This window comes from Anoplopoma fimbria, chromosome 8 (assembly GCF_027596085.1).
Source record: "Anoplopoma fimbria isolate UVic2021 breed Golden Eagle Sablefish chromosome 8, Afim_UVic_2022, whole genome shotgun sequence".
Classification (NCBI taxonomy): domain Eukaryota; kingdom Metazoa; phylum Chordata; class Actinopteri; order Perciformes; family Anoplopomatidae; genus Anoplopoma; species Anoplopoma fimbria.
In genome coordinates this window covers 6,348,940-6,361,608 of record NC_072456.1, presented here as the reverse complement: position 1 = coordinate 6,361,608, position 12,669 = coordinate 6,348,940, and the positions used below count along the sequence as shown (strand labels likewise).

General features: G+C 41.6%; 1 protein-coding gene across 1 annotated transcript in view; it reads right to left on the bottom strand.

The window, feature by feature from the left end:
- Positions 1-12,669, bottom strand: part of LOC129094590 (tetraspanin-1) — an 18,404-nt gene extending 5,735 nt beyond the window's left edge. Inside the window, exons 1-4 of the mRNA XM_054602829.1 lie at positions 12,613-12,669; positions 8,547-8,753; positions 6,208-6,282; positions 342-440 (exon numbers count right to left, since the gene is read on the bottom strand). Coding sequence (XP_054458804.1) covers positions 342-440; positions 6,208-6,282; positions 8,547-8,753; positions 12,613-12,669 — 438 coding nt within the window. The remainder of the gene's footprint in view (positions 1-341; positions 441-6,207; positions 6,283-8,546; positions 8,754-12,612) is intronic.

Below are 12,669 nucleotides of genomic sequence, written 5' to 3'. Positions count from 1 at the left end.
TTTCAGAAATTGTTGCACTGCGATTTAGAAACGGGTTGCTTGTTAATGATGTTTTGTTAGTTCACTGAAGGCCACAAGTTTCTTTAAACTTAGCAGTTTCTGTTGGCCAACTTATTGGGTATATTCCTGATGGTACAAAACAAAGAAATATATTAATTGTGTATTAACTGACAAAAATTGAATTCAAGATTCAGAAAGCTGATTTTCATTGAAAGAAAAGGAAACTTAATTTTAAACGTGATTGTGTGATTTGGGAAATGATCAGCAGGGAAAGTAAGTATGCATACATATGCAAAAGTTACAAGCTAGCATGCAAAAAAGGTACACAACAGATACTGTACCTCCGTCATGGTAGTGTTCCAGATCTTAGTGACCACAGGATCCCTGCCGTAATCTTTCTGTAAAGCAGGGGTCGCCCATGCTTTAAGGATCCCCTCTGCCTGAGAAAAACATTGAAAGACATATTGACTTATTGACATTCTGTTTTGTCTGCGCCTCTGACCTTAACCTAAACCCAACTCTAACTATAGCACCAAAACCAAGTCTACAGTCTTCATTCTCTCATCAGAGATTTTCCGAGGTGTTCTCCCTAGCCTGACAAAAATTTCCGCTTTCTGAAGTCTCAAAAACATTTTTCCGGATATCCTCATTTTCAAAAATATCCACACTTTCAAGAGATTAATCTATTACCAAATATGTCCTCATTGATCAAACGTTTCCCTCCCCACTTTTCAAAAATGTCCTTGTTTCCCAAAAATATTCTTACTTTGCAAACATTTCCTCGATTTCTAAAATGTCCTCAAAAGTCAACACTTAAAAAGTCCCTAATTTTTCCAAAATGTTCTCCCAATACAAAATACTTAATAAAATAAAAAAATACACTTTTCCAAAGTTAGGACTGCAACAACTAATGGATTGAATAGATTTGAATTGATAATAAAAATAGATGGCAACGACTTTCATCGACTAGTTGGGTATATGTTATGATGCTCGTCAAGCGCTGTGGATACATCTCCTAAGGTGGGGGCAATATAACAAACCACTACCGCGCTTTGTGTAGCTCATGTAGTGAATTATAGGAAATCACACTGTCTCCTTTGGAAAATGGTGGAGGCAGAGACTAATGAGCAGAGAACAGTGCAGAGGCAAATGTATGATTAGAGTTTCTAATTTAAAAGAAATATGTATCGTACAGGAATATCCTCCATTTGTTTTCTCTCCAGTTTATGATGGACCAATGTAGCCAACTTCCTAGGCCTGGTCCTTGTGAAAGCTAATACTTCATAACAATGGCTACATTGATGAATAGAAAAGAGACAGAAGGTATTAATGGATGCTATGATTGTTTTTAAATTAACCTTGAATTGTCTGTTTGTCTGTCCAAGCGGACACAAATCTGCCAGAGACAGCAGATTTAGCTAACGCTTATTAGCTGAAATTACCTCAGAGAGACTTTTTGTAGTTACTCATTTTACTTATTTCATATACTGCTGGGTAGCTTAATCTATAATGTTATATCAACATTTATTAGTTGATTTAAATGTGTATTAATTGGAATTTTCAACATTACTATTACTAAAGCTGTCAAATAAATGTAGTGGAGTAAAAGGTACAATATTAGAAATAAGTAAAAAGTGACAAAGTGATAAAATGCGAATACTCGAGTACTAATACCTCAATATTGTATTGTATATGTATATGTGCAGTGCTTGAGTAAATGTATTTCGGAACATTCCAACTCTGACTTTAGAAACCGAAACTTTAGCAATATCTGATCAAATCTACTGAAGTCAAATTGCTTAACTTTCCCTTTTATTTCAATACATGGCTACAGCCAATGTCCTTTTATTTTTATTTTATTTTTAAAAGTGCATTGAACAACAGGGCGGGGAATACCTTTTTTTGTAAACCTTGGAAATAATAACATTTTTCTTTTCATCTGATTAATAATCAATGAATCAAAGTCACAATCTACAGATTAATCAATTATCAGAATACTTGTTAGATTCAGCTGTATCAAAAACACACTATCAGCACAAACACACTGTCTCTTGTAGGATCCAGTATTTTTCAGAGAGGCCTATATATGCAAATAAGGTCCTGTAGATGGATATAAAAGCACATCTCTTCACTGCAGAGCTTTTACTAAGTCCAACAGTGTCACACACATACACACACTCGAGTACACGCATACCACACTATGGAAGCCCCTGAAAATAAAATACTGCAGCTGATTTCACGGGCAGGAAAGGTAATTCTCTGGGAGTCACCTATTCATCAGAAATTAAATAAATCTCTCACACAAAGCACTTGGGAAATAAACAGCCCCGGCCTGGCACCTGAAAAAAAATGAAAATAAATCAAAAAATGACCTGGCATTATTCTCCATTCTTCTCCTTTTTTATGGTGGCGAATTGGGAGCCATTTACATATATATTGATGCTCCTGATGGCTTTGGCCAGGACACATTTTGTCTGCTATTTGTGTTTATCCAAAGTGCAAAAAAAAAGGAAGGGTATGTTTCAGGCAGGAGGAGAGTCTTTTGTTAGGAAAGAATTCCTTCACAAACACACAGGTTAGCTTTCTTTCACGCCTTCCCCTCCTCCCTTCCTCAGTCTGTTCTTTTTCTTCCCATTTTGATTAATAATCCTGTCGCGTAGAGTCACACAAAGACCCATTTGATGAGGAGGGTGAGTGTGTGCTTTACTGTATGTGCATGTGGCCAAGTGCAACCGAGTGTCTATCAGGTTTGTGTCTCAAAGTGCTTTTTCTTTTTTCCTGCTTCTGTATGTGAGTGTGTGTGTGTGTACAGTGAGGGGGGGACAGGCGTACGAGATGCCCGAGGGGATGCTGGGATACATTCCACAATTAAAAATGCCCCCCAAGAAGCTGCGAGAGCGGCTGAGATCAGAGAGGGTTATTACCAGCCAGCTAATTCATCACTGTCACTCTGCCCCGCGCCTCACCACATCCCGTTAAACACACATACACACTTGCATGCTTACACACTGATATGGGCCCCTACAAGCACACACACACACACACACACACACACACACACACACACACACACACACACACACACACACACACACACACACACACACACACACACTCACGGTGGACAGGCGAGACAAAGCCCACTGTAACCCACGGCACAGTGAGGAGGGAGGCGATAACACATTTATCAATACAGTAGAGGGAACTACTTCTACACACACACGATAAAAAACTTCAGCCTTGTGTGTTATTGATCTCTTGTTGCTTTACAGTTTGTTGCAGCTTCTGAAATACTTATTGATATCTTTTACTTCATTGACTCGTCGGCTGCTAATTGGTTATTGTTCTAAAGTGCAAAAGCAATAAATGTAATTCTTATTACATTCAGCTGAGCGTGGCTTTGCTAAGAGGAAAGGCAATGCTTCGTGCCACCAGTCATAAGCTGCATTTCCTTCCACCTGTTTGTATGACTATAAAGTGTTTTAAAATAAAAAGTTGAAATTTATAAATAAAGAAAGATGCAAATGAGGGTGACAGAAATTAATAATTGGAATACACCTGTTTGTGCTTCATCTGCTGTCGACAAAGCCTCAGTTTATGCTCTGCATCTACTATCTTCCAAGTCACAGAGCTGAGCATCACTTTAAAAAAAAAGACATTTACTGCTGTTCTAAAGGACTTTCCAGAATCCCTAAACACTAAACATCTGTAAAAAAGATGTTCCACCTCCTGCACAATATAAAAGTTGTGACTAATCCAAACAAAGACAAGGTTATGTTATTGTGTATGAAAATAGCAAATGATCCCAATGCAAATTTTCTCCGTAGAACTGAGGGAAACTACAGCATTGGTTTGTCATGAACGACCCCTTCCCGTCATTTATTCCGTATTGATTGGTGCAGCATTAAAGCAGAAGTAATTGGAGTTAATCATCTCACATCACTTACTCGGGCTAATCTTTCCTCCTGCTGACGACTTATTAAAGCAAACACCAATCAGTATTGGATTACGTTTTGAGAGAACATTCCTTTACTGTCCATGGTCGTCGTCGTGATTCATTAAATGCCACATCACATCTACTTCCCTCATCCAGTGTGAAGTCCATATCGCCCCGGTAATAAATCTCCTCCCAGGTCACTTCCGAATCACTTGGCGGAGAAAGAACAACCATGACCACTGACGGCCTCTCATAATGCCTGCTGGAATTGCTTATTAAATCTCAGTTATTCTGACCACCTGAAGGTTATTGGCTCTTCGGTTAGATTAGCTGCAGGGGCCCGCTGGCCAAAAGGCAGATTTATGCCGCAGATAAGTAGGGCTGAATAGATCAGTGCTTTATTCATCCTCCCCTTTCATTGCCTATGCCTTTGTCTCTTACTTATTGACACAGGCGACCATATATATGCATATTAGGTGTGTATTGCCCATTTTCATTATTCTGATGCTATTGTGTTTACTGTGTCTTATCAAAGGCAGGAGATGGACAGCTGCTCTCACATACTCATATCCGCGCTGGACCTGACGATGTCCTTTGTGTCTGTAATGAACAGATGATGCTAAAGCTAACAAACGGCGCGTTAAATTGAGTCTAAACCTTATCCGTGATCTCCCTAAGGAAGACAAATCTTGAGTTATGTCTTGCATTTCACTGAGCTTTGTCTCTCTCTCTCTTTCTCTCTCTCTCTCTGTGTGTGCTGGATTGCTGACTTCTCACCAGAATCCTTTTGCAATGCTCTCCTAGCTCAGTTTGCTCAGTTTTTTTAAATGACAAGCTAGAGATGGGTTAGAGTTATTTCAACAAAACTAGCTCAGCAGCAGCAGTACTTCAAGCACAGCCTCCAAGGACGCATGCACACACAATCACACACTGAAGAGCACACACTCTCTTAGCTTCTTTGTGTGAGAGCAGACACACCAGGGTTGGACAGTATAGCTGAGAGAGAGAGGGTAAACATGAAAGAAAGAGAGAAGGAAAAGTTAAAGGCCGGCCTATTCACTGCGAAACAGAAATCCTCCACTTCACATAATTTTATCAAAAAATTCAACAACTCGTTTTATGCTTTTCATTCTTAGTATTTTCAAGTTGGTATTTGCCACTAACTTAGCTCCCACAGACTCCCCTGCTTCCTCAAAGTGTCCTGCACTGAGCCAAATGACATGCACAGCACAAAATCAATTTTTTTCTAGGATATTTTGTATACTTGAATAAAGATAATACTATTGAAAAACTTGCAGAAAAAAATCTTTCTTGCATGTTTTAAAAAATACAAGACTTTAAAGACTTTATTTTAGGTTGAAAATGAATTCCTCTTAACTCAATGACACATTTGGAAGACTCTCCGAGTTCCCCTGTCCACAGGAAGACAATGCTTGTCCGTCTCAGTATCTTTCAAAATACATACAACTAAGATTCCTTGCAGTGTGCTGCTGCTTATCTACCAACTATACCAGCACAAACAAGTTAAATTCCCAGGCAGTGCAGAGTCCACTCTCCGTTCATCAGCTCCTACCTGCAGATGGATGTTGTTTAGATTACCTCTTTTGCTCCTGGGGATTCAGATACATCCTCTGATTGGATAAAAAAAAAAAGAAATCGACTCTATTTGCTTTATTAGGATCCCAATCTTCGCTAACCTCCCTTTACATAGCCCATTTGAAACCCCTGTAATTATTATATGTGGCACTTAATGTAAAGAGAGCGTGTGTGTGTGTGTGTGTGTGTGTGTGTGTGTGTGTGTGTGTGTGTGTGTGTGTGTGTGTGTGCGTGTGCGTGTGCGTGAGTGTGAGAAGAAGAGAGAGAGGGAGGGAGAAATAGAGAGAGGGGAACACATATGTAAATAGGCTGTTTTGCATATAAAATGCTTTAGCTTCAATATTCCAGAGTAATAAATCGCTCAAAGTTAGCGACGGCGCACACGGCCCCGGGCTATCCCGGAGTCATTAAGTAGCCGAATGTAGTGAGGCGGACATAAAGCCAGTAATTCAATGATGGCTGCGGCTATGATGGAGAATTTACATGGAGATAAAATCCAGAGAGTGGGACGAGGAGGTGAGAGGGTGAAAGAGAAAAGGCCGAGAGGGACGAGACGAATTAAGAGACAAAGGAAAGGGGAGTGAAGAGGAAGAGAGAGAGGAGTGATAGTAGGGGTGGGGGGGATGTGATGAGGCAGTGAATGAAGGGGGAGAGGTGAAGAGGGGGAGACTTACAAATGAAGAGTAGGCCAGAGCCACGACTCCAGCTGCCACTTCAGCGATGAATATGATGAGGATGATGGAGAAGAACTGCAGGGAAGGAAGAAGAGGAGACGACAAGAAAGTTTTTTTTTCTGTATTTAATTATATAAAAATAATACAAGTCATGCTTTTGTCTCGCAGCTTTCCAAAACCAAGTCTAGAGCTGAAATGATCTGTATTTATATTTGCATGAGAAGTAACGGATGTGCTCTGAATAATGTCATAAACTGTGGGATTACCTTTTGTCATCATTTGCTCTGATGAAGATTGAATAATTAATTCGACCCTAAGAGTATGGCGCTTTTTTCGAAAAACTAAATTTGGAAACATAAAATGCTGAATTAATAAATTAATAATTTAAACACCAAGCCTGGAAAAAAAAGCTAATTTTCAGGTTTGTACCAACAACACATCTGAATATCCAGGGTCCTGTTAAACAGCTATTGTTGTACATAACAATCACAGACTGTTGATAAAGCTCGGCTGATTACACAGAGGGACAATAAGGAGACACATAGCCTGAGTGATTTCCTCTTTCGGCTCATCCAATGCAGTTATTCACACCATTACAGCTGTTTCTCGCATGAGCCAGATATTCGCTGGGTCCTGCGCTGTCAGTCTAAGGATCGTCTGCACCGTCATCATTCAACTCGATGGGCGATGTGGACATGATGGGGGGCTCTACAGGGGTAAAACGTGCTGCCTGTGCTCCTCATTAGACTCACTGCAGTGGACTAAGAGGTAGTTAGCCCTGTTGCTAATGAGCGTAATAATGTACACCGCTGTTCGGGGGCTGGCGGTGTTGCAGGTTTGAATGAGGCAGGAGGGGCGGACTTGGCTATAATCTGAGCTGTTGATGAGCCAGATGCAGATGCATGGATGGGTGGGATACTGAATGAGGAGCTACTGGATGTAAAAGCACATTATGAACCTATAAGTTATCATTTGTGGTGTTTTACATCACAATTTCGGCGGTTGAACAACTTTTTAGGGCAATGGGACACTATTCACAAAGAGATGACCGTAATGTCTCACTGACGTTGTCACGCCATTGTCAGCCCAGTGGAGTGGTGATTGTGTCCACCTGATGAATGTAATGTCTCTTTTAGCTCTGGTTTGGTCTCCACCAACTCCAGAGAGACATATCTGGCTGAATAGCTGCTATATGTTCCACTATGTTCAGCAGCTAGTCCCTAATGGTGTCTGTCTACTGTTTGCTGCTGGGCAGGTAGTGTACAGTTTGTTTATCTGAGACTGAACCGGACAAGAAATGTGTGTTTATAATTCTCTGCGGATTTGTCACTGCAGAGAATTATCTCAATTGTCATTTGATTTGTGGTTAAGAAATATGGACAAGTGGATTGGTCAGTCTCAAGCTGGATTTAGCACATTTTAAATGTATCGTCATCAGTTAACTGTCAGCACTATTGTTGCATGGAGTTTGTCTGTGTGACAGCTCAAACTGAAGCTACGCACACTCTATATCTATTATATACAGTATACAATATACATATATACACTTTCCCTTTGTATGAGATATACATTCATTCATTCTCCGTAACCGCTTATCCAGTTAAGGGTCGCAGGGATGCTAGAGCCGATCTCAGCTGTCAATGGGCGAAGGGCAGGGTACACCCTGGACAGGTCACCAGCCTATCACAGGGCTGACATATATAGACAAACAACCACTCACACTCGGGCAATTTAGAGTCATCGAATAACCTTTGGACCGTGGGAGGAAGCCGGAGAACCCGGAGAGAACCCACGCTGACATGGGGAGAACATGCAAACTCCACACAGAAGGTTGTCTGGTCCGGGAATTGAACCCGGGCCCCTCTTGCTGTGAGGTGACAGTGCTAACCACTACACCACCGTGTAGCAATGAGATATACATGTTTTAGTCAATTTATTTTTCACAATTTAAAACAATTTCTGCAGACCTTGCTATAATGTAGGAAACTGCATTAGAATTCACTTTGTCTACAGTGGGCACGCAGGATGAGTCAAATGCTGTTTTCCTGTTGAAATCAGCGAAGACACTGAGCTTCATAGCAGCAGCAGCTCCTTGGGCTTTGATGGATGCATATATTTTACATGTCTGCTTCACTCAATTTTCAAACTGTTTCAACTTTGACCGTGTTTGTTGTGACCTCTGTGCGACCAATGAGACGACAGCTGGAATGTTACACGAAGGCTATTGGAGGAAAGCATGATTCTCTTTCTGTCAGAGTTTCTAGAACTATACTGTGCAACACAACCTTACCTCTGCTACGCCTTCAACTCACTTCATAAACCGTGTCTTTTACACCTACCGTGAGCAGCAGACACTTGCTCTCCTTGCGGGCCCCACAACAGCCCAGGAAGCCCAGCAGCAACAGCACGGCTCCGATGACGATGCAGAAAAAGCCCACGTTGACGAACTGCATGCCCTGGCCTGAGAACGGCCCCAACAGCCGGAGGAAGGAGCCCCCGTCCACGCTCACCCAGATCCCCATGGCCAGCAGGGTCAGGCCACACAGCTGCAAGAGGATCCGAGAAAACATCTTCAAAATACATTCATGCAAACAAAAAATAGTAATGCAATGTACACACAAAATCCCTGTCATTTATGAAAGTTGGACACTAAGCAGTTAGCTTTCCAGAGGATGTAATACACACTTAACAATGCTGAGTTGAACATCAATTGTTGGGTGGGTTCAACAGCTCTTGAGGGGGTAATAGGATTTTGGAAATGAGAGGCCATCTTACATCACTTACCCTCTCTCACTGTTACCTCTCAGTGACACCTTAATATCGTTCACTCCATTCTCAGAGAAAGATTCCTTTTGTGAGACAGAGGTGACTGCCTCAGGCCTCCCTTTGTGTATCGAGGCCGGAGCTTCAAATTGGCCTCTTTTTTCCCTTTCTGAACAAAATGACTGCCCTTTTCCATGACTGCCTTTATTGCCCCACTCATGTCACACATGGCATAATGGACGGGAATCCATTTAACGATCATCTTGTGCTGCTGGATAAAGCCAGCCTTGGGGTGTGCAGAAGTGGCCTACAGGATTATAGCTCGGACAGTCAAGGGTTGGAAGGGGAGGGTGACGCTCACTGTCTTCGCCTTACTTCCCCTTTTTACAACAAGCATGTGGGATGTTGAATCATGGAAGTGCTCAAACTTATAGACTGCCAAACTGAATTATGACAGAAAACCATCCGATTGTCCAACAGCCAGATTTTTGTTTTAAAACCCTCAGAGAAAGCGAATGATTGCGCCCTATGAGCCACTGGATGTCTTTTAATGAAAAACAATTGTGCAGAGAGAGTTACGTTTCAACTTATATTATTGATTGAATTAGTGCTGCGTAAATGATCTACACATTATCTTAAAGTTTATCAAGAAAACGGTTTGAGATGGGGACATTTTAAGCTTGTATTAAAAGCAAATTAAAATGGGAGCAGATAAAACAGTCTTACTTAAATATTATAAAATATTTAAAAAGGAGGAATAGTGTGAATACAAACTCTACAGAGAATTTACCGTCATTAAACTTGCTTAATAATCTTTGACTTTAATTTCAAAAAAGGCAAGCGGGCAGTCATTTTGTTAGGGGACACTGTAGTGCATTTATAGAAACTATTGTCTCCAAACCTGTGAAACCAGCTCATGACAAACACGATCAAAACTATGTCACATGTTTCATATTACGGTCCGGAAATCACCTGATCCCACTCATTATCTCTCTCCGCCTGCCTGTCCCTCCTCATCTCTCCACCTCTGACCTTCTCCTCCACCCTTTTTATCCATCTCCTCCATCTCCTCTGTGTATTTCACCCTGAACTCCTCGCACTGTGAGTGATTTCTCCTTCTTCCCTCGTCCTCTGCCGAAACCATGTTTGAAACCTGATATTGTCTGTCAGGCTCCATCAGACTCGTTGCAGTCAGGGGGCCCCCCGCCGCTTCCCCTCCGCATCCCCCTCAGGCCCCGACACTCCACATCTCCTGTCAGATGCTGACATCGCCCACGTGGGGGATCATCTCCCCCCCCTTCTTTTCTTTGTCTCCCTATCTTGGCCCCGCTCTTTCTATCTATTTTTTACTCTCCTTCATTCTCTCTGCCTCGCCCCACCTTTCACTCTGGGTTTTCTCTCCTCGTCTCTTGAACCTGTTCAGTGCCATCAGTGCACCGTTGGCTAAATGTAATACGACAAGCATATTCCCCCTCTAACTCCTTGTGTGCCACCATCATCCCTCACCAGGTATAATTATAGCTGGCACAACGTCTTCTTTTTTTTTTTTTTTTAAAGATGCCTAATCCCTTTGATGGTGTGCCACATGCAGGTGGATGCCCTGTCAGTTGAACACCCACATGGCATAAGGACTGGAAGTAAATCAGGTTTTTGAAAGAGTAAGGGGGGAGAAGAAGCAGTGTCGTATCTATGGAGATGGGAAATAAAACCTATTAGGGTTAGAGAAGAGGGAATGAATAACAGGCTGCAGAATAGGAGGCCATGGCCTCCAGGGGGAGGTGAATGGAGAGATAGAAAGATACAGAGGGAGCAGAAAAGAGAACGGGCCTGGCCCACCCCATTTTAAATGGAATTGGTTCTTTTTTGAAAGGGCTGGAATGAGAAAGACGTCAGTTGAGTTTAAATACCCATTTTCATGGGTCATATTACCAGGAGCAGACAATCTGATTACGTTCCTACGCTTGACCATAGGTCTGAACACACAAAGCATACATGGAGACACTTCTAATTTCCAATGCATTCAGATCGGCAGAGGAGAGATGTGTGAAATGAGTACACTTGGAGCTGAAATCAAAGGCTTTTTGCTGTTACTGTCCAGTCTGTTTTTTTTTAGCTATGTTTATTGTCAATATTTCAAATATAATTCACAAATGGAATTGAGAATCAGGGTACTGGCATTCGGTTCTTGATGATAGTGACATGTTTCAAAAGAGCACAGCTTCCAAAACTTCTTCAGATAACATCTGCATGCTTCAGGACTCCTTTTTCTGCCTTATTTTTCAAGGTTTCAATGAGGACAAACACTTTGATTAACTCCAGTCTTCTTCGCTGCCATTTATATTGCAGTTGTGGCGGCCCTCTCAGAAGGCACTTATAGTTTGTAAAATAATAATCCGACAAGTTCAAGTTCAAGCTCATCACTGTCATTTTCATCATTTCATGTCATATTCTGATTCATTCATTCAGTCGGACTCACAGGCTTTTGGTGACCAGGTTTGGTCACCAAAGGACATTTTGGTCATGTCTCCCAGTGACATCTACTACTTCTTTATAATGACAACCAAATATTTCAACATTGTTTCTATCACGATTGTCAACTATTGTCTTTGACAGCCCAAAATCACACATTATAAAGGGACTACTTGGCCTCACTTGCTGGAGTCAATGTTCTGACTGCAACACTATACTAACCTTCATTGGTCGACCAATCATTGGGCCCTGGCTTAACTTGTTTGGTTTGATGTTTTCTCTCTTGGTTCATTTTTTCTCGAATCGTATTTTAAGTTTCAGTAAGGGTAATACAAAAAAAGTAAATTTGATACTACCAGAAATTGTTAAATCAAAAATCCTTGAGACGGTGCACTTTGAAGAAATATTTCCATCTTCATAGTATCACGGCTTCACTTCACTACAAATGTGATTTGGTGACTTCTATTTCCTCAAAAGATAAATTCTCTGAATGCAGATTTTGACTTTGAGATGGTAAAATTACAACGCCGTACTTAAAATGCAACTGAGAGCGTTTGAGCACTCGCATCAAGACGTCGTCCTCATGAGCGGAAGAGAATCGCTTTATCATTCTGCTCTGCTGGCTAACATTTTCAGAGAGACATCGTAATCAGTGTGCTGCTGTGACTTTTAGAGCTGCCACACCAGATCCATCGAGCAGCGTAACTCAGGCAGAAATGGGACATGTGGGGAAAATGATGACTTGCGCTGGGAGCTTCATCTGTGACAGTGGGAGCCCAGGTGGGGCCGACTCGGCGGGCGGGATTCAGCTTACCCTTGCCAAAGTTTCTCTCCATTTCACAATGCACATTAGTTATCAACATTAAGCCGGAGATGAAGGTGGCAACATTTGAGCCTTTGAAATTAATGAGATGAAAATTGCTACACTGTGGAGAAAGGAGCATCATTTAGGCCTTCTGGCTCAGTGATCTGAAATGTTTATGTACCGTCTGTTTTCATTGAAGGGCAGCATGAAAATGATTTTCTACGCATTGTGTCGAAAGCTATTGATTGTTTTTTTGTTTCTACTTATCACATGACTTTTCATGTTGAGATTCAGCATAATCAATGAACCCCCCCCCCAAGCCCTCCTCCTCATACATGAGCATGCAATCAAAGCGAAAACATACTCACAAAGATAAGCAAGTTGAACAAGACCATCATCAATTTGACGAATGTGAAGCAGCCCAT